The 22,922-nt window shown below is 43.4% G+C and overlaps 1 protein-coding gene across 1 annotated transcript in view; it reads left to right on the top strand.

The window, feature by feature from the left end:
• LOC138737314 (glutamate receptor ionotropic, delta-1-like) overlaps positions 1-22,922 on the top strand; it is a 722,304-nt gene that overhangs the window by 601,785 nt on the left and 97,597 nt on the right. Inside the window, exons 7-8 of the mRNA XM_069888067.1 lie at positions 1,782-1,943; positions 10,210-10,329. Coding sequence (XP_069744168.1) covers positions 1,782-1,943; positions 10,210-10,329 — 282 coding nt within the window. The remainder of the gene's footprint in view (positions 1-1,781; positions 1,944-10,209; positions 10,330-22,922) is intronic.

Here is a 22,922-nt window from a genome sequence, read left to right as displayed (position 1 = left end):
GTGGGGAGGGGAGGATTTTGCCTGTGATGTCCTGCGCTGTGTCCAGTACCCTTTGGAGGGTTTTATGCTCAGGGGTATTAGTATCCCCATTCCAGATCATGTTGCAACCAGTCAGCACACTTCCCATCACACATCTGTATAAATTTGCCAGGGTTTCTGGTGTCATACCAAACCTCCGCAAGCACCTGAAGAAACTTCCTGTAAGTTGGGTTGACACAGAACAAACAGGATGTGCTGTGTGTGATTGTGTGACATTACCTCTTCTGGCTGAAGTCACGCATCATTGCTGCACACCTCAGACAGAAATTGACACCATTTTGCAGAATGGGATGATTTGAGCTGGAAAATTGTGTATCTGAGAAATAGTGATTTTTCTCTGCATGCTCTGTAAAAGGCAGGGCTGCACAATTCAACATCTCAGCATCTCTCTTGAAAAGATACTCAAATGGTACAGTCTACTCATCCTCAGTTAGAACCGAGTGCAACCATTACAGTTAATATTTAAATACAGATAACAACTGTCACTGCATTTCTTTCATTTAAAGAATAGAAGCTGTGTCCTTTGATAAGAGACAAGTACATACTTGCACTGGATGATTTCAATGAACTAGTTGACAGGTTGGTGATAGACATCTAGTTTCTTTGTCACCTCCTTCACTTATTGATGTATAAGGGTAATGAAAGCTTATTGGAGACTCATTCCCAGCCCTGCCACTTCACCACAGCTGCCAGAAACTTTAATTTTTATACAAATAAATCTTTGGCTGATCCTTGCGGAAAGGTGACCTACTGGGATCTGAGCAGACGACCCATTCCAATCTGATCATTGGATTCACTCAAATCAAACCTCCCTCGAGTCTTCAGAACAGCCACAAGGGATGGCCAGCTTTCAGTCTTGTGTCATTGTTTCAGAAATGTTTTCCATTTCTTTTGTATTCAGCTCCAAACTGACAACCTTATTTGCCAGCAGTAGCAAGATGGGAACTGGATTCATTCACTTGTGGGGAGCTGAATAGAACTGGGAACCAGCAAGCACATCTGCAAAGCTAAACCCATTTCACCCACCTAATGGAATCTGCCTCCATGAGGTCGTGGGAATCTTATCCTTCTCCCAATAATCCCAGGTGATTGCTATAATGAGAACAATTGTCAGTCATGTCTCTGTTGAAGAAGATTTCAGTATTTGTAGGAGCTTGCAGGCTCCGCTACCATCACCCACTCCTCAGGCGAAGTGAACACAACGTCACCTCAGAGAATATAAATGGTGACAATGCTGGGGGGAAGGATGGTCATGTTATTCCATTGCTGTAGATTGCACGTGACCAAATATTGATGCATCATCACACTTTGCCCATTAATTGACAGTCTCTGATAGTGTGGTCGATGAGGAAGTGAGCAGGATTTCTATCGCTACCTCAAGTAGGAGGCAAGAATCATTGAGCAGCAAACCCGTAACAACCAACCAGTGGATTAAACTTGGCCTGCATTCTGTCTCCTGACCGCAAAGTGATGTTGATGCAGGAAGATGAGAAAATGAATGAATTTGACTGTAATGCTTATTCTTTCAAGAAGAACAACTTTATGTGGGTTCTTCTTGAAAGAACAAGCATAATAGTGACAGAAAAATGAATCAAATTTTTTGAGTCTAATGAGTGAAAAGCTCTGTTCCTGTTACCTCTGTCTCTAGTTAATAAACATCCAAACTGGGTGCATTTAGAATTAGGAATTGCCAAAATCTGATGCTTCTGAGTAATTGTGATTGTACTCTCTTTGCGCTACAGATATCCAACCTTTACCTGTATGATAGTGTCCTGTTATTAGCTGGAGCCTTCCACAGAAAACTAGAGGATCGGAAGTGGCACAGCATGGCAAGTCTGAACTGCATGAGGAAGTCCACCAAGTCTTGGAATGGGGGAAGATCCATGCTGGACACTATTCGGAATGTAAGTGAAGCAGAAAATGTGGGACTGTGGGAAATGCACAGTAGTTAGCTGGGTATTGGGAACTGCAGGGACATCTGTTCCTATGGCTGCAAATGGTACCATCGTGGGCTGCGATCAGGACCAGGGTTTGAATTCCACGCTGTTTGTTAGGAGTTTTTCCTGTCACCTAATTGTTTCCTCTCACTGTTCGAAACATATCGGGGTGTAAATTGGGCAGAACGGACTCGTGGACCGAAATGGCCTGTTACCATGCTGTACGTCTATATCTAAAATTTAAAATTTCTTTTCATTTCCTGAATGACATGACTGATCTGGCTGTGGACTCAGCTCCACCACCCTGCCTTTCCCTCAAAACTTTTAATTTCCTGTCTGTGTAAAAATCTATCTTACTAGGCACTTTCAGGTGGCCAAAATACCCGGATGTAAAGCCACATATTCTACCCCTATGCGGCTGTTGGGAGGCCACCTGAAAGTTTAGGAGATGCCTGTGAGGTGCACTTTCTAACCCTCCTCTGGGAGGGATAATCGCCCTAGAAGTCTCCCTAGACACCTGAATGCAGACCCCTGAAAGCAGCTGCTAAGCGGTTGATCATCGGTTGGCGAGCACCTGACAGCCCTCCTCCCCTCTGCCCCTGCCTCCCGGCGCGGGGCGTCAGGGCTGGGGGAGCCGGCATGGGACGTCAGGGCTGGAGTGGCCAGCATGAGATGTCAGGGCTGGAATGGTTGGTGCGGGACGTCAGGGCTAGAGCGGCCGGCGCTGGCCGTCCCAGCACTGACATCCTGAAGGGACAGGAGCTGGAGTGTGCTCCGCGGTGCCTCCCGTGCAGCTGTCCCTTTCAGATGGCCAGCGCTGCGCTTTTAGCGCTGCCACCTGAATGACCATTCCACAGGTCTGAATCCGCTTCTGCAAGTGCATTCTTGGCAGAGAATTCACCCGAAAGCAGTAAATGTGTCTTTAATGAGCCAGCCTCTTCTGCTTCTTTGAGAGGAGAATTCCACAGATTCACTGCTCTCTAGGAAAAGCAGCTCCTCCTCATCTCCGTCATAAATCTACTCTCACGAACCTTGAGGTTATGTCCCCTGGTTCTGGTCTCACCTACGAGTGGAAACAACTTTTCTTCCTCTATCGTATCTATCCCTTTCATAATTTTATGTTTCATTCTTCGCATTCCTCTGAATTCCCTCAAGTATTACCCCTCCACTCTTCTCTGAAACTCCTTGGGGAATGTATGAAGAAGTACAGTCTCCATCCAGTTGAGTCACTGTGTGCACCATCTCAATGGTAAAAGGCTGTTTGCTTCTTGGTGCCGAGGAAATGAGGAAATAGAATTCAGCACTACTTTGAGAACTAGACTGCTGAAGCCACATCAGACAAAAGCCCCTTTCACACCACCAATTATGTGGGTCAAATCAGGTAATTTAGCAGGTTCATGGTGGAAACGTCCCAACTGGGCATGGTGAGTTGAAAACAACTGGGTTCTGACTCTTGGTGGGTGTAGCCCAGCTGCATTAACTCACTAATCGTCTTCTGGCAGTGATAGAGGACAATTTGCTTCACCAGGCACCATTAATGACATCACCACCTGCGTGCTTATGTCACAGTGGTGGGAAGGAGGTCAGTGTAGTCTGCAGAGAGGAAGAAAAGTGAACTCTTGTGTTTGTAAATGTGAAGTCTAGTTCCAGTGCAGTTTTCAGTGGTAGAATAAGGATTTTAGTTCTAGTGAGTACGTAACGCATCACTCGCGACGTCGCTGCTGGAAGCAGGACCCTCCCTTAAAATCCCAACTTCCTGATGAACCAAATAATTCATGGTGGAGTGGGAAAGGCTCCCACGGAGCAACATGGCCAGTGAGTTTACCTGCTTCCTAGGAGGGTTAGGTGTGTGAAAGGAGTGTCACCTATTGTTAATTCTGTGGTGATCCAGTTAAAATCTCAATAACATTGAGTCACTGTGCTGTGATGAAGACTTGCCTATCCAAAAGGTGGTTGGTGTTTACATAATACAATTTGATAAGAGTTGCTTTGTTGCTGCGCTGCAGTTAGCAATGTGGAGGAATTGTCTTTTACTGCATCGGCTGCGTCATCACCAGTTGTAGAAAGGGTGGATCCATCAGTAATTTGGAAGGGCATGCTTGTTCAGAGACAGCAGTGTAGTTTGTTGCACCATGTCATTTCCTTTCGTGGCAAGTTACATGGACTGTGTAAGGTAAAACATCATGAGATGGGAATGTGTAAGGAGTTACCCTGTACAGGGCTGTAACAAGAAGGGGAGGTGTCCTTGTACTCCTGTTAGGTAAAACATCATGAGATGGGAATGTGCAGGGCTGTAACAAGATGTGAATGCATCCTTGTACTTATAAGATAAGAGAGACATTGATGGATTGAGAGGCAGGAAGCTAGCAGGGAAAGGATAGCAACAGTTTTAGTCATTGGACAAGTAATGATATGATGATGTTCTAAGCACATATCCAAGGGTATAAAAAATCACCATTTTGCTGATAACGGCAGAATGCATTCTCCGACTAACATGGTTAGTCGTAAGTGTTACAATCCGGTAATAAAGAACAAAGAACCCTGATTTCGACTCAGCCTGGTGTTTGTCTCACTCATTCATGAACAAAGCAGACCTAACAACTGTAACACTGATAAACTATTCAAATGTTAAATGGTGGCACCACACTGAAATTTTCACAATAATTCTTTGCAATTTTTAGATTTTGTTGTGGATATCTGACACTGTCTGTGAGGAGTTTGTACATTCTCCCCTTGTCTGTGTGGGTTTCCTCCCACCTTTAAAATAATCGGGGGTTGAGGGTTAATTGGGCGGCACGGGCTCGTGGCCTGTTACCGCACTGTAGGTCTAAATTTAATATTTAAATTTTAAATAATAACGCCAAGGAAACTCTCGGCCAAATGACCCTCAATATCTTCTTCAATCGCTTCCTGCTCATTTCCCATTCAATCTCACCTCTCAATTTTCCTCAATTCCTCATCGTCCTCTTTGATCTCCATCAATCAGGATGATTCACTATGATTCAGATCCTCTACCATTAATCTTATCACATTGTACAATATATACCCCCAATTTTATTATATCCATGCCCCTTCAGAACATCCCTCTCAATCGTCCACAGCAATATTGTTTTCTTTATTAATCTATATTAAATCGGAAGCAGAATTATTTCTCTGCTGCGTCCCTCCTTCAATGTCCACCCTGATACCATCTAACTGGGAACTTTCCCTTCACTCATTTCCTTCACTTTTTATGCTTCTCCTCAGAATCTCCATAAGTACAGATAAGTCAATTAGTTTACTTTAAGTTGTTTTCTAATCAAGAAGAAAAAAAATCATTCTTCAGTTTTTTTTTAAAATTTGGACCTACGGCCCTGTAACAGGCCATTTTGGCCCACGTGTCCGTGTCGCCCAATTTACACCCAATTAACCTACACCCCCCCTCCTCCAGTACATTTCGAATGATGGGAGGAAACTGGAGCCCCTGGAGAAAAACCTTCGTAGACACAGGGAGAATGTACAAACTCCGTCCAGACAATGCGGGATTTGAACCCGGTCCCGATTGTTGATGGTGTAAAGATGTTATGCTAATTTATAAGAGAATTTCATACTTCTTTATTTAATATGAAGCTGATTTCTTGCCAAGACACAGAAAACTCGAATGCAAATATCAGCTCAAAATTCAAATTTATTGTCAGAGTGCATTATATGACATCACAAGTCTGAAATTCTTTTCCTGCAGACCAGGCAGAATTATCACTTATTGGTCGTGCAAAAAAACTATACTCAAGAAAATACGTACAGATGCAACAAAGAGAGAAATGTAAACCAACTGACTGCAATACAGAGAAAAAAATCAATGAAGTGCAAAAGGAAAAGTCCTTAAATGAACCTCTGATTGAGTTTGTTGTTGAGGAGTCTGATGGTGAAAGGGTAGCAGCTGTTCCTGGACACGGTTCCCTCTAACCTGTGCATGTGTGTGCGCGCACATATTTTGCAACCAGCGCACAAAGGCAATTAATGCGCACACAAAAGGTTAGCGACCCAAAATAAAATCAAATCTTAACTAAATATCATACTCTGTAGAATTCAATCATACTTATATTATATTAAAATATGCCAATATAGTTTTATTAGCCATGAAAGATAAACTGGGCCAAAATGATCTTGAAACAATTCCAAGTTTACATTTTGCCCGAGCACTCAGTGTGCACAGGCTTTTGTCACAGAAAAAAAAATGCACAACGTAAGATTTTTGCCCACACTGACAACTAAAAATCAGAGGGAACATTGCTCCATAACCTGAATCTTGCGGCACCTATACCTCTTTCCTGATGATCCATTAAGATACATTATAAGGAAGACACACTTGCTTTAGAAACACAAAAGCTGCAGATGTTGGAATCTTGAGCAAGCAAAGGATTGTTGAGCACAGTTTTTTTTTTGCACGACCAATAAGAGATAATTCTGCCTCACCTGCAGGAAAAAGAGAATCTCAGGGTTGTGTGTAATGTCACGTTCGCACTCTGACAATAAATCTGAATCTGATTGCTGGAGGAACTCAGCAGGTCAGGCAATATCCAGGGGAAGAAGTGGTCAGTCATCACCACAGGTCAGGATCCCTTATTGAGACAAACATAGAATAGGTAAAATAATAGGTTAAAAGGGGCAAAGAAGGCGGTGGGGGAGGGGGGGGGGGAGGTACCCAGAGGTGATAGGTCAGAAGGTGTGATATGGAGAAACAGGTAGAGAGAGTAAATCCACCAGGAAGGGGCAGGCAGAGAAAGAGATCAAGGCTCACAGTTCCTTTTATTGTCACGGAATAATACATAAAAATTTAATATGCATGATATACTTCAACTCTCGTCTGCCGTAAGGCAAAGAATCGCATGAATATGCCCAGCGCCCCTAACAAAAAGAGAAAGAGATGAAAAAGAGAGCCCCTTTTCTGCCTCATTAAATAATTTGCATGTTAAACCCAAATGACTTCTAATGTAATCAGCCAGTGGAACTGCTGGACAAATTTCATCTCTGCTTGCTTCCCTTGTGATTTTTGTTACATATGAGAGAATCGTCAGAAATGGAATTCTCCACTGATCTTTATCTAAATGTGTGTGTTTACACAACAGTTATGAAGCAGGTTGATGAATGAAATGTATTTAAAAATCAGGTGAAACATGGAAGTCTCCAGATTAGAGAAAAAGCGCACAGTAAGTGCTGAAGGAGCTCACAGTCTATGTCCAGTGTCTCCTTTAGATCGGGAAGGTTGGGAGATTGCTTTGTTAAACACCTCCACTCTGTTCACTGCAATAGCGTAGATCTCCCAGTTGCTATCCACGTCAATTCCCCATCCTGTTCCCTTGCTGACTTTTCTGCCTACGGTGTCATGTACCGTCAAACCAAGGCCACTCTTAAATTGATGAGCAACACCTAATTTTCCAATGGGACACTCTCCAACTGGAAGCCATTAACATCAACTTCTCCAGTTTCCATATAATACAAATCCCAAACCACCCCCCCAACTCCTATTTTTGACCCCTGTCTCCTTTTAATTCCCTTAATTCCTCTCTTTTTCTCTTCCCTTTTCCCTCTCTCCTTTCACAAAGCCAAAACCAATTCTAACCTTTCCTCTCATCACATCCAATCAACACCTTTTGTCTGTTGTTCTGGACTCCTCTCAGTGGCGGATTAACTACCATCTGGACCCCTAGGCTGAGCTTTAGTAAGGCTCTCCCCTGCCCCCTCCTTTGTTGAATTGAATAAAGTGACATTAAGTTACATTAAATAACATATTAGGGGTCTACAAAGTGGTCAATATTGACCCCTGAGGGTCAAAAGGGGGTTGATAAATGCCTGGGGGGGGGGAATTTTGGGGTTGAAAAAATTGTAGAGCCCGACGTCCCCACTCCTGCCGGGCCCCCATCGTTCCGGGCCCCGAGGCTTAAGCCTACTCAGTCTCAATTTTGAGACCAATTCCAAGTGGAAAAATAGATTCAACAAAAGTTCTGGAGATAAATGAGGAGAGGGTTTTAACTTTTAAAGTCTTGTAAAGTGTGTGGTTTGTCTGTTGTGCTCTTTCACAAATACAACAGCTTTTGGGAAACAAATCAGACTGTAAATGACAGATTTTATGTGTGATCACAGATGGTTGGACAGTAAGCCATACAGGCACTTTGGTGCAGTTGTTACCAATGTGTCCTCATAATCATGCAAATAGTTTATCAGCCAGTGCCAAGTACTATTTCAGCCATGAATGAATCAGAACGTATTGCTTGCTGTGAAGACTAACTTCAGGAAATTCCAATATTCTGTGACATTTTTGGAAATAGATACAAAAGCACATCCCACTGCCTCAACAGCCAGCAGATAAAATAATTAAACCTATTTTTATTGTGCAAATCGGATATATAAAATAAGGATTAAAACTGGGGATAGTGGGGAGTGGAGACACAGTGCTTGTCCACAAGGTACAACTTCCCCGTTCTAATGCCAACGGCTCTATGCAGGCTTTAAACAGCCTGTTAAAGGAGCTTATGGTGTTTGTAAGTAAAATCCTCCAACCGTGGGGTTTGTGGCCAAGATGGTAGTGCCTCAAGGGGTGGAAGACACTGGGGGAGCAGTGGTCTGGCTTCAGGCACCAGAAATGGGGAAAAGCACCACCCATTGAGAAGGAGAAGTATAGAAAATGACCCTACGGCATGCTCGCCTTCAATGGTCAGGGCATTGAGTATAAGAGTAAGTCATGTGGCAGCCATATAAACCTGGGTGAGGCTGCACTTGGAATATAGTGTGCAAAAAAAAAAGTCTTCGGTGGCTTTCTGTGGGCTGCATAGCCCCCTTGCCCACTAGCTTTGAATTCTGGTCTTCCTATTGCAGGAAGAATGTGGTGGCATAGGAAAGGGCGAGGAAGGATTTACCAGGATGCTGTCTGGAATGGAGGATATGAGCTGTGAGGAGCTCAAACTTTTGGCTTGTTTTCTCTGGAGTGTTAGAGTCTGAGGGGAGACTTGATAACATTTATATGAAAACATGGATAAGGTGGACAGAATCTTTTCCCCAGGGTGAAAATGAAAATGTAACATCACTCAGGACATGTATTTAAAGTGAAGGGGTAAGTTTAAAGGAGATGTGTTGGGCAGGTGTTTTACATAGAGGATGGTAGGAACCTGGAATTGGGAGCCAGGGATAATTTTTAACTTTTTAAAAAGCATACAGCACTGAAGAAGGCTATTTCAGCCCATGAAATTCATAACGCCCAATTTCACCCAATTAACCTCCCAACACCTGTACATTTTTAAGACAAAGCTGGAGAAACTCTACAGGTCAAACCAGGTCCTTAATATAGCAAAGGTAAAAATACATAACCAACGTTTTGAGCTTGAGCCCTTCATTGAGGTTTGGAAAAATGCTGGCAGGCATCCAAACAAAAGACTGGGGGGGGGGGTGGAGGGAAATGGGAGGTCGCAAAGGCAGGAGGTGATAGGAGGAGAAGGGAGGGAGGGGACAACTGCGATCAAGGGGGGGAGGGATGGCTGGGGGAAGGGAAAGTGAGGGAGGAGAAATGGGAAGGGGAGAGCAGGTTAGCAGAAACTGATGTTAATGCCATCTGACTGGAGGGCGCCCAGACGGAAAATCGGGTGTTGTTCCTCCTATTTGCGGGTGGTCTTGGTGGGTTAGTACATAAGGCCATGGATGGATAGATATCTATCTCCTCCTGCCTTTGCAACCACACCTCTCTTCCTTCCCCCCCCCCCCCCCCCCACACACACTTTTGTTTGGATGCCTGCCGACATTTTTTCACCTTGATGAAGGGTTCAAGCCCGAAACATTGGTGTGTATTTTTACCTTTGCTGCATAAAGGACACTGCTTGACCTGCTGAGTTTCTCCAGCATTGTGTTTTTCCCTATAGAGAGCAGTGAATTCGAACCCAGATCATTGGTACTTTTAATAGTCTGTGCTAGTGCTGGAAGCAAATATGATTGTGGTATTTGAATGGCTGCTGGATATGTGCAGGGATATGTATCATGTGCAAACAGCAGCATTTCGGTGTGATTTGGACTATGTTCTCTGTAGACGAGGAGCTGAAGGGACAATGTTCTATGTTCCATGATTCATTGTGCTAAAGATGATGTGAAAAACATATGGTGTTGAGGATCAGTTCAGAGAATGAGGGTCTTCGATTGGGTGGAGTAAAATCTGTATGAGGTTGGACATATTCATTAGTGACCTGTTGTCTCCTCCTCTTCACTTTAGGGCCAAATTACTGGTCTGACTGGAAGCTTGGCTTTTGCAGATGGTATATCTAACACCAATATTAATTTCGAGATCCTTGGCACCAGTTACAGTGAAACATTTGGAAAAGATGTTCGAAGGGTAAGTACCGATTTCTCTTTCTCCTCTTTTGTCTGAAAACTACTGGTTGGAACGATGTATAAAGCAAATAAACTCTAAACCATAAATTAGATTCTGAAATGGCAGGCATCAGCCGGTATTGTCTCTCTCTTTTCTTTGGCTTGGCTTCGCAGATGAAGATTTATGGAGGGGTATGTCCACGTCTGCTGCAGGCTCGTTGGTGACTGACAAGTCCGATGCGGGACAGGCAGGGACGGTTGCAGCGGCTGTAAGGGAAAAAATTGGTGGGTTGTGGTTGGGTGTTGAGTTTTTCCTCCTTTGTCTTTTGTCAGTGAAGTGGGCTCTGCGGTCTTCTTCAAAGGAGGTTGCTGCCCGCCGAACTGTGAGGCGCCAAGATGCATGGTTTGAGGTGATATCAGCCCACTGGCAGTGGTCAATGTTAAGCCTCTTGAAAATTAATTGGTATAGGTTAAGGTGAGATGGGAAACTTTTAAGAGGGGCATAAAAGGCATCTTTTAACTCAGAGGGTTAACAAGCTACCAGAAGAAATAGCAGAAATGGGCACAATAACAACATTTAAAAGAATGACACTCAATTACACGGTTGGTATAGCATTTAGTGCAACGCCTTTACAGTGCCAGCAATCAGGACCAGGGTACGAATCCCACTCTGTATGGAGTTTATACATTCTCCCTGTATCTGTATGATTTTCCTGCGGGGTCCGGTTTCCTCCCACCCTTCAAAATGTACTGAGGGTTGTAGGTCAATGGGGCGGCACAGACTCGTGGGCCGAAATGGCCTGTTACTGGGTTATACGTCTAAATTTAAAAGAAAATTAAATAAACCACATTTGGACAAATATATGGATGGGAAGGGCAGAGAAGGATATGGACCCAATGCATTCAAACAGGATTGGCTCCAGCATGCCATCTTGGTCGGCATTGACGAGTTGGGCTGAAGAGCCTGTTCCAAGCTGTTTGACTGGAACTAATATGAAATGAATGATTGATGTTTCCCAGGATTTTGATAAGAAAGCTATACAGCATACTGTAAGCTAATAAATAATGGTTCTGAAGAAATACCTCTTCACTTTAGAAGGACATTTGTACTGCTCAGAATCACTTAAGTTGCTGGAGAAATCAGAACTAGGTTTAAGGGTCAGACCATTTAGAGTTTTATATGTTAGGTTTGTAGTTGTTGGCATTTTGTTTTAATCGTCTTTTTAAAGTCACATTCTGGAGGGCTTTGAGCAGCAATGTGGCCAAATGGCCAATTGACATAGTTTCAGCCGCATAATTAATGGTTGAAGTAAGGTGAAGAATTGCTTTGATTACCGGTAATAGTGGACTTCATCAAAACATCAATGTATTGAAAGGTACTACTGCTGAATCCTTTGCCTGTTTGTCTCTCTGTGGTCCTCCTTACTATAGACACTAGCCATTTTTATGCCGGGATCCCGCAATACTGCCGTAAAGAAGACCCATCACTTTGCTTTTTCCCACTGAACCCAACAACCCCAGCATAATGCTGCCCAAGTGAGTCATTTTTTACCAAACATGCCGGCATTCCGGAAGCAAAAGAGGGGTGACATGTAACATAACAGGGTCAGCACCGGGTGTCTCATCCCTTTCCCGTCCTGGCCCTGCCTCCCAGCTCGCCCTTTTTATACAGACGTCGATTTGGCGCTATGACTACCTTTGCTGCTGGCTTAAAGGTGGGATTACAATGTCCCCCCCCCATTCCGCGTTTGTACCTTTTACATAGAACGGCATGGGGCAATAAAGGTGCAATATTCCCGCCTTGAAGAGGCTGTGTCACAGGGGCTTGTGTAAAAGGGACTAATGTCACATTGAAATACATCAGAAGAATTGTACTCAGAATTTTCCTTCTCCTATCTGCAAAATATATACCAAAATATAATTAAATTTAAATTTAGACATCCAGCACAATAACTGGCCCTTCTGGCCCATGAATGCCCCCCCCCCCACCACCCCCTCACGATACACCAATTAAACTACAAACTCTGTACATTTTTTTGAGAGGAAGCTGGATCACCAAAAGAAGAACACAGTCAAGGGGAGAATGTACAAACTCCTTACGGAGAGCGTTGGATTCGAACCTATGTCACTGGTACTGTAATAGCATTGCTCTGCCGCTCTTGGAGCTGGGTCATGTGCCATTGGAATATAGAAATGATCACAGAGGTTAATATGGCAAAGTTCAGTAAATAACCTTGTTTGTGAGGCATACTTAGGATTCAATCAATAATCATGAGGATTTCTCTGCTATGATTCCCTGATTCATATTATAGGCCCAAAATTGATATTAAGATTCAGACTCAGCAAGTGAAATTCAGATGTATGATTGCAGATGTGAATAGAAGCTTCATACAATGATTCTTGGTTTTAATGCAAAAATTAATCCATCTATTTTTAAATGAGATGATGTTTTTGCTAGACTGTAGAACGGAAAAAGTCATGGAAACACATTGACCACTTATTGATTGTCCTCCCCTTGCATTCAAATATGTCTGACCCTTTCATTTCAAATCCATTTTCACCCATCTCACAAAGCACCATGGGCTGAGGTATCAGTGCGAGTGAAACATGAAGGGCTGCAGACGTTGTGATTTTAGTAAAAACACAAAAAATGCTTAAGGAACTCAATAGGTCCATAGGAGGTAAAGATATAGTACCAACGTTGTCCATGATCTTGTGCACTGCCAGACTAAGGCCACCTACAAATAGGAGGAACAACACTTCATATTCCATCTGCACAACTAACATCGACTTCTCTGGTTTCTAATAGGCAACACCCCACCCCCCCCCCACCTCATGTTTCCTTCCCTCCCTGTAGCTCTGTCCATCTCTTTTCCTTTATTCCTCTGTCTCTGCATTCACAGAGCCAACCCCCTTCCCCCTATCAATTCTCACCTTTCCTCTCTCCTGGCCTCTTCTCTTCATCTGTTGGTCTGCACTCCTCCCACCGCCATTACTTTTATTCAGACGCTGCCAGCTTTTTCCAAACCTTGAAGAGGGGCTCAGGGCCGAAACATTGGTAATATATATTAGAACATAGAACAATACAGCACAGAACAGGCCCTTTGGCCCTCTATATTGTGCTAACCCATATATTCCTTAAAAAAGCAAAGTACTGAACCCTCCCTACCCTCTTCCTTAATCTCCACATTGTCCAACACAAAAGCCTGTTTTATTTCGACCTCAACGCTGATCAAGGGCAGCAGTGATTGGGACCGGGGTCCGAATCCCATGCTGTCTGTAAGGATTCTGTATATACTTGCCGTGTCTGCGTGACTCTGGTTTCCTCCCACCTTTCAACACATATGGGATGTGTAGGTAGATTGGGTGTAAATTTGGCAGCATGGACTTGTGGGCTGAAATAGCCTGTTACTGTGGTGTATATCTAAATTTAAAATTTCTCTTGTGAATACTGAAGCAAAGTGTTAATTTACAACCTTCCCAATCTACTCCACCTCCAGGTGCATGTTGCCTCCTTTATGCTTTAGTGGCCCCAATTTCATTCTTGTCATCCTTCTGTTCTTCTCACACACATAGAACACCTTGGGGTTCTCCTTAATCCTACATGCCAAGGCCTCCTCATGCCCCCTTTCTGAAGTTCCTTCCTGCCTATCATATACTTCTCATGACCCCTCCTGTTTCCTGCTTCCTATATCTAATGACAAGCTGCCTCACCTGTTTCATCAACCACGGTTCCCTATTCCTACCATTGTTTCCCTGTCCCAATGGGACAAGCCTAGCATGAACCCAGCAAAAGTGATCCCTAAATTTCTTCCACATTAGTTCTGTGCTTTCACCATTGAAATTTACTCTTGCTTGTTCCTGCCTCATTAGCCCTTCCCCAATTTAACACTTTCCAATTTTGGCTGCATTTATCTTTTTCCATTGCTGTGCTAAAGCTCAGGGAGTTGTGGTCACTCTCATCATAATGTTTTCCCACCGAGAGGTCCCCCATCTGACCAGGTTCATTACCCATTGGCCGGTCCACATACTGTGTCAGGAATCCTTCTTGATCACACCCAACAAATTCAGTCCCATCTATCCATCTTGAGGTGCCAGTCAATATGAGGGAAGTTGAAATCACCCATAACTACAACCCTGTATTTCCTGCACCATTCCAAAATCTGCCTGCTTATCTGCTCCTCAGTGTCCTGAGGGCTACTTGGGGGCCTATAGACTACTCCCAGCACAGTGATTGCTCCCTTCCTATTCCTGACTTCCACCCACCCCGACTCGGTGAACACTTGCTCTACATTCTCCTCTCTTTCTAAAGCCCTAATACTATCCTTGACCAGTAATTTTACACCACCCCTTACCTCCCATCCCATTCCTTTTAAAACACCTAAACCCCAGTACCTGAATCAGCCAACCCTGCCCTTCCTCCAGCCAAGCATGGAAGTTCCATGTACTGTTCCGTGGTCGAAGTTCATCCCCTTCATTCCTAATGTAACCTCCTATGGATGCTGTGAGACCGCTGAGTTTCTATTGTGTTTTTAGCTGAAGCATCTATGCTCTCTGTGACAATGGTCATGCATTCCAGGCAGATGGAAGTCATCTTCATTGTCATTCCATCCTAAATCATCATAAAAATATTCACAATTCAGGAAGGACGACGTGTTCTCGGAGAGGGTGTTGTGAAGATTGAGTAGAATGGGACAATGGCCTGACTGATGAAGAGACTGCAGACGTGGGGTGTGTGTGTGGGTCTCCATAGAGTAGAGAAGGTTAAGATGAAATTTAATGGAAGTGTTCAAAATGATTTCGATTACTCGTATAAGAAGAAATAGTTGCCACTGATCACCTAATTACAGGAAAGACGTGGAAGCTATGGAGGGAGCGTAGATGAGATTTTTCAACATTGAAAACGATGCCTTACGAGCTATGGAGCGATAAAGGATGAAAGGTGACTTGATAAATCATGAAGGCACCTTCTCCCCAGGGCAGGAGTAGCAAATACCAGAGGACATATGTACAAAATGAAGAGGGGTAAGTTTAAGGGAGACATCAGGGATACATTTTTTACATAGAGACTTGTGGGTGCCTAGAATGCATTGCCAGGGGTGGTGGTGGAGGCTGGAACAATGAGGCGCATGAATGAAAGAAAAATAGAGGGTTATGAAATGGGGAGGGTTTAGATTTTTTTTGGTAGGGTATATGGGTCAGCTCAACATCATAGGTGAAGGGCCTGTACTATAATGTTCTATGTTGGGAGAAAGCTAGTAACAGGAAAAGTGAGGAGAATCTTATTTTCACCTGGAGGAGTTGTGATTCGAAAGGGGGATTAAGCAGGTTGTTAGTTACTTTTAAACATCCATTTCATATATTCTGGATAAGGAAATCTTTCCAGGAATAGGGAAAAAGAGGAGGAGACAGGAACTAATTTGAAAGCTCGTCGCAAACATGACATCATTAAGTTGAATGGGAAAGTTTACAGATGCTGTGATCGCTGTGCAATACAAAAGAGTGCTGGAGAAACTCAGAGGGTCACATTGACCTGCTGAGTTTCTCAAGCACTTTTGCATATTGCACACAAAGAACACTTCATGTAGTGCTAGAGCATTCTGGGATTGCAGCTGCATCCTCAGCTCCCTTCTCCTTCAAATGTCCTTGCCGACTAAGTAAGACGACCCTGTGCGCTATTGTTAGGAAGCATCATGTGAGAAGAATATATTTTGAACTCTGAAGCTTGGTGTTGGATCCAATCAGATCAACTGCACTCGATTGTTGTTAAAGTGAACCTGAAGGAGCTTGAAAGCGAACACAAACACAGCTGCCAGACCAAATGTTTAATCACTTGGCAAAGCATGAGAACTCCATTACAGCAAGAAGCACTGCCACGAATGACTAGCCTCACCCCAAGAGAGTGGCTTACAAATCATATATTTATAAAGTCAGAACCCTTAGGTGGCTAGAACATTTGAACAGACTGCTGCATACAAGTACATATTTCTTTGAATTCTTGGGGTTCTTGAATCAGGGTCGTGTCCCTTACCCAATGCTTAATAGTCTTTTAGTACCTTGCCCAATAAAGAGGTCCTTATCAGCTCTAGAAGGTAACAAATAAGAAAGGAATCCAGCTCGCATTCCAGTCAACATTTTAAAACTTACATTCTCATTCCCTCCTTTTATCATTCCATGATAGATTATAGTTGACTACTGGTGAGATGGTGAAAAAAAAGTTTACTAAAGCAACATATAAATGTCTTTGCAAGAAGAAAGCTAACAAAATGATAAATCTTTTTCATTCAGTGTGTACTAAACCATTGCCCAATAGAATCGGCGTAATAATTATGCATGTCAGCCCCGATATCTACTTGTCTCCATCTTGTCTCATGTGGTCCACTAAGTTAGTAATATTTGCAGAGTTGTCTGGCCTATAATCCACATGTACCCTGACAGTCCAACTCCATCCGATTCTGAATTGCCAATGCTCCCTTGGCAACCATTTCAGCAGACAGCTCCCTCAATGCATCCTCTGTGGCTTAGAACCTGTTCACCGTGTCATTAGCCAGCTGTTCCAAAACCAAAGCCTGGTAGATGAATTCCTTCGATGCTTTACCTGTACTGTAGAAGGGGAACAGGATCATAAAGACTTGCTCCACTGTAGAAATTCCACGTTTGTTTCTGCACCTCCCAGGCCAGGCTAAATGGTCTTCTAACTGTTACACGTGATGGATATAGGGGACTACATACCTGAAGTTGTATGAAGTAAAACACGAAAATATGCAGACAAATATGTTGAAGTTAAAACACAACGCTGGAGAAACTCAGGAGGTCAAACAGTGTACTTTGTATATCAAAGATATAGATACATAACCAACGTTTCAGGCTTGAGCCCTTCATTAAGGTATGGAAAAATGTCGGCAGGCATCCGAGCAAAAGAGTAAGGGGGAAGGTGTGGTCACAAAAGCAGGAGGTGATTAGTGGAGAAGGGAGGGAGGGGACAGCAGCAATCAAGGGGAGGAGAGATGGGTAGATGAAGGAGGGGGGAAGGGGAAGAGGAGAGAAGGTTAGCAGAAACTGGAGAAGTTGATGTTAATGCTATCTGGTTGGAGAGTGCCCAGAGGGAAAATCAGGTGTTGTTCCTCCAATTTGTGGGTGGTCTTGGCGTGACATAAGGCCATGAACAGACATGTGAGGGTGATGTAGAAATGAAGTGGTTGGCTAATGGGAGGTCCCTGTCACTGGGGCGGACGGAACGAAGGCACTCAGAGAAGCGATCTCCCAATCTGTGCCTAGTCTCTCTGATGTAACATGACTCTGTCCAGTTTACCGGCTGCCAAATAAGTCCTTTTAAGCTCTAGCTGATACCAAGAAAGAAGGAAAATTTATATTCCCGTCATGCACCCAGTCAGCCACCCATTACACAACCATCTTTACACAGTGTGTCGATTTTACACATGAAGGTGCTGCTTTATGTTTGCTCATTGTACATACAGCTACTCTTCCTCTCTGTTCAGTTCATTAATAGTCATCTGAAATAATATTGCCCTTTTTATTTCCATGTGAATTGAGATTCTTGATCTTTTAATTATGGGTTCTTAATGCAAAATTGCCAATAACGTCCCAGATTGGAAACCAAATCCTTAATCTTCTGTTGAAGACAGTTAATGCATAAAGTGGGATTTGTCATTTTGGCAGTGACAAGGTTTTTATTGAGTTTGTGAGATAATATCTCATATGAGAAGTCTTTCTTAAGCCTTCCCTAACATCCTTGACTGAATATTTGTCGAGTTCTTTGAGGTGGGATTACATGTGCTTCTATAATGCTGGTTTTTAAAATTACACAGAACAATTGCAGGGCACCACGGTTAGTGTAATGGTTAGTGCAACGCTGTTACAGCGCCAGCGATCGGGGCTGGGATTCGAATTCCATGCTGTCTGTAAGGAATTTATATGCTCTTCCTGTGTTTGTGTGAGTTTTTTCTGGGGGGTCCAGTTTCCTCCCACCCTTCAAAAATGTACTGGTTGTAGGTTAATTGGGTGTAATTGGGTGGCTCTGCCTCATGGCCCAAAAGAGCCTCTATGTTTAACTTTTATTGAAATTTCATTTGAAACTTCATTAGGTGCTTCATCCACTGGATAATAAGCCTGAGCCTCAAAGCTCCCATGTTTAATGGTTGCCATTAAAAAATTGACTATTATTTCAGCACTGAATCTGGAATCCTGCAAGAAATGCACCAAACCTGCCTCTCAGTCCCAAAACAAGGCAAGTTCAAGCTCTGTGAACTCCTTTGAAGCCCCATTAGCTACTCAAGGTTCCCCAGTATTCGAAGGATTACCTACAAAGGTCAAAGGTACACACAGGGCTGCCCTTTAGCAAGCCCCAGAGAAGATTAAAATTTGCCATGATCCTTTGTAGATTTTTTTTCCCACTTAAAGCACAATTTCAAATCCATTAATCAATCCAGTTCAAATACAAACAATTTTGGAATGCATTTCTGATTGAGACCAGTCTAAATCCAATTGTTTCAGTTTGCTGTGTATACTTGTGTAATAGTCGATCCCATACCAAAGTTGACTCCCCTTTTTTGGCCCAAAAATCGCCTGTTTTCCGCATATCCCATGTAAAAGTCAATCCTCATCGCCTGCTTTTGTCCTCGGCCACCCATCCACTGGAGCTCCCAATGCCCCAAATGTAGACATACCACTCGGCCCCAGCCATCTGAGCTCCCAACACCTTGAACAATGTAGGTACTTACCGCAGTCAAAAATAGTATCCATGTAAAAGTTGATCCCCCCCACCCCCCAAATTTTACCTGAAATATTGGTCACCAAAACTTGCCTATTACCTGGATAAATACGCAATATGTAATTGAAAGAGATGCTGTATGTCGTACTCTACTGGGTAAGGAAATAGAGCAACTGATAGGAGAGAGTTCTCATTTACTCCAAATATTATGAAAACGTTTATAGAAAATATTGTTCAGTATGATTAGCTGAGCGGAATCCAACAAGTCTAAATTATTTTAGTTGATAAAACCCCAAAATCGCATTCCCTACACCTGGACAAGTTGGGATTCTCCCTGCAATGATCACAGAGAAACGCTGACAATTCTTTTTTGTCACTGATGCTATTCAACCCACTGGAGTCCTCCAACAAGTTGTATATATCTAGCTATGTATCTATATCTAACATCTATCTATCCTTTTCACAGCGTCGGTTTACAGGAGGGTTCCTGGGAAAAGGATGGCCCAGGAATTTCACACTGCTGTGAAAGCCCCGTGACATCAGCGTTTGCATGCTGCATCACATAGGCAATTAAAATTAAAATATCCCTACCTCCTGAAACAGCAGGCTGTGTCAGCACGTCACAACAGCAACACGATGCAGGATGAATGGCCATCCTCGTTAACCATAATTCCTCACTCACCTGGATTTCCAGGAGCGGTTCCAGCTGTGTGAGGGTTTATGGGAAACAAAGTTGGCCATTCATCCAGCATTGTATCTCCATCATGATGAGCTGAAGCATGGTGGGGGAGTTCAGGGCGCAAGCCAGCGTCTGCTGAGTGGGAGGGGGAAGGGAGCTAGTGAGCGGGTGGGTGGGTGAGCGATCGACGGACGGATGGAGGTGAGGGTGAACTTACTCTTACTCGTGTGAGTGTGTAACTCATCACCGGTTGAGGGTGGGGCCCCCTAAATTGCCAAGTAGGGTAAATTCCCAAGAATTTGGACTGCAGTGTGATAGGCCCAGGAGGTCATGAATTCCCAGGAATTTCACTGGGATGAAGTAGGGTCACCTGCAGTGTGAAAACAGCTAGTAAAATTCCTGGTATATGGAATTCAAGCGACTGGCAGCTTCAAGCAACCGGCAAAAAAAAATTTGAGGAAAATAAATAGATAAAAATTTGGTGCTCCTTGCCTTTAGTTCGCCAATCAAGCAACCACAAAATCTCAAGCAATCGGAAAATACACTTATCTGGCATCTACAAATCCTTCTCTGTGTGTGTGTGTGTGTGTGTGTGTGTGTGTGTGTGTGTGTGTGTGTGTGTGTGTGTGTGTGTGTGCGTAAATATATACTGGTTTTTTTTCTGTGGCCTCTGTCAGCCGTGGTTGTCCATGGGTACTGCGTATCTGGTGGTCATTGTGGAATGGTCTCTTCAGGGCACAAGCCAGGGCAGAGTTGATATGGAGATCTGCCTGTTGTCCATGCAGTGGGAACCCTCCCCCACCACATGCTAATGGCAGGTCCAAAGGAACGATGAAAGTCAATTCATTTTGGTGTCAGTTGCATCAAAGGAGTTGCCGTGCTTTTGCTGGAGTTTTCCTCAAGGTTTACTCCCAAAGCCATTCCTGTGAGCGGGTAGAGCCACAAGTCAGCAGAGATTTGAAATTGGAGTTTTCCCTCTCCTAGATGAGTTACCATCCATGGTTAACGAGCCCCATCTGCCCAGAGCAGTTGGCTTCAAGGCGCCAGTGCCCCGCATTTGCCCCTTCTCTTATCAGTGAGGATAGCTCCGCTGGGCGCAAAAACTATGTCACATGTGAAGGCCAGGAGTTGGGCTTGGTTGTCAGAGGCTGTTTGGCATGAAGAGCCATGAAGAGCATTTGTGCAGCAATGAGAACTCGTCCCCACTACCACCATTTGGAACCAATTTTCCCTTGCAACCGCTGCAACTGTGTCTGCCTGTCCCGCATTGGACTTGTCAGCCACAAACGAGCCTGCAGCGTCCGTGGACATTACCCCTCCATAAATCTTCGTCCGTGAAGCCAAGCCAAAGAAGATATATATATATATATATGTACACACACGCATAACGCACACACATCTCTCTCTCTCTCTCCCTCTCTCTCTCTCTCTATATATATATATACACACACATAACACATATATATACTGTAAATGTACAGTATATCTATAGAGAGAAAGCTATATATATCTTGATAGATAGATCTAGATATAGATGGAGATGCATGTAGATAGCACTCTCTCACTCTTGCTCTTTCTATATATATATATATATATATGTATATTTATATATATATACAAAATAGCTGTGTGTATGTATATTGAGAGAGAGAGAGATACATAGAGTTTACTGTGATGTGGTCTCAATTTCATAGAGTATTTCAATTTCCTTGAGAGTACTTGATACAGGTGTTAGTTTGCACTCGCTTTCTCCAGTGTATACCAACAGTGGAGGAAAAGTGTGCAACCTGTCAGCCCATTAGATGAGTGATTGATGCTTTGAGGCGCCCAGACCAATTTCCCCATGAGTGCATTTTCACCTTTTAATGTCATGGTGATCGTGTTGGGATCCAGTCCAGGTAATATTTGTAAACGGATCCAATTACAAGAATCCAGTAATGCCTTTGAATTGGGCCACAACACAGGTTGCAAACTGTGAAGTGCAGTGCACAAGTGAGAGGACCAAGTGCACCAGTATCTATCCCCACTTCTTCATTTGATCTCAAGGCACTCTCTTTTGCTTCTCTTTCTCTTATTGTTAGGGGCGCCAGGCTATGTTCATGGAGTGACTCTTTGTTTGCCTTACGGGAGGCAAAAGTTGAAGTGTATCATGTCCATTACATTTTTATGTATTAATCTGTGACCATAAAAGGAACCTTAAACCTTCAACCTGGATCTCTGTGGCAAATGCACTGCTGCCAATGTCTGACTTGGAGACTCACGAAGGAGATGTCATCAGCAAATCCCTTCAGAATGCACATTGCCTAGCTAGCAAATTTCCCAAGCGGAGCTGATGGCTTTTAAGCGAAAGATCAGAGACTTTGAATTGAACAGCTCCTTTTGTGTTTTAGTTTCTGTCATATCTGGAAATTGGTGTGCATTTCCAGAAGTCATTTGTGTCAGAGGAGTAAAAAAAAATGTCTAGTGTGAAACGAATAAATGAAGCAGCTCACAGAGCCGACATCTTATTAGCTCAGAAACCTACATGAGCCTTTGTGCTCCCTGGTCAGTCCCTTGGAGCAATTACTACAGCAACCAACAGTGTAAAGCAACCTTATAGAGTGCTGCCAGGCATCAATTAATGACTTGCCTGACTCACAGTGAACTCAAACGGCAGCGAATGAGATTAAATTTGTGCTTCAACTCCACCATGGATCTGTTTTTCGACAGTGAAAACACTTTGGAAGCAAACTCTCTCTGAGTATTTGCACAACTTGGACCTATGTATTCTTGCTGATTACATTGGACAATGAGGATTTAGCTTTCTGAACACTTTTGGGTGTATTTCTATGCATTTTGGCTGCTGATCACACAAAATTTCCTTAAAATGTCCCTATTGTACCTTATTTTTGCAATTTCCTGTCATACTTCAAGCTACAAAGCCATGAAGGGCAACATGTCATTGACAATTTTTTTTTCTGAATTCGCCCTTGGACGTCTTCCCTGCTGATCTTGGTGCAGTCATCGACGAACATGGTGAAAGGTGACCATGGAAAAACAGTATCAGGGCAACTGGAATCTATCAACATTGGCCGACTATTGTTGAACACTGACATGAGAGGCATCAGATGCTGAGTCAAGTCTCCTTTATTTATCGTTCATATGATGCTTACACATAAAGATGAGATAGTGTTTCTCCAGGGCCATGGAGCATATTTACATAAAT

The sequence above is a fragment of the Narcine bancroftii genome, chromosome 6, assembly GCF_036971445.1.
Source record: "Narcine bancroftii isolate sNarBan1 chromosome 6, sNarBan1.hap1, whole genome shotgun sequence".
Classification (NCBI taxonomy): domain Eukaryota; kingdom Metazoa; phylum Chordata; class Chondrichthyes; order Torpediniformes; family Narcinidae; genus Narcine; species Narcine bancroftii.
Note: the sequence above shows the minus strand (reverse complement) of the source record. Positions and strands in the feature narration are given on the sequence as shown.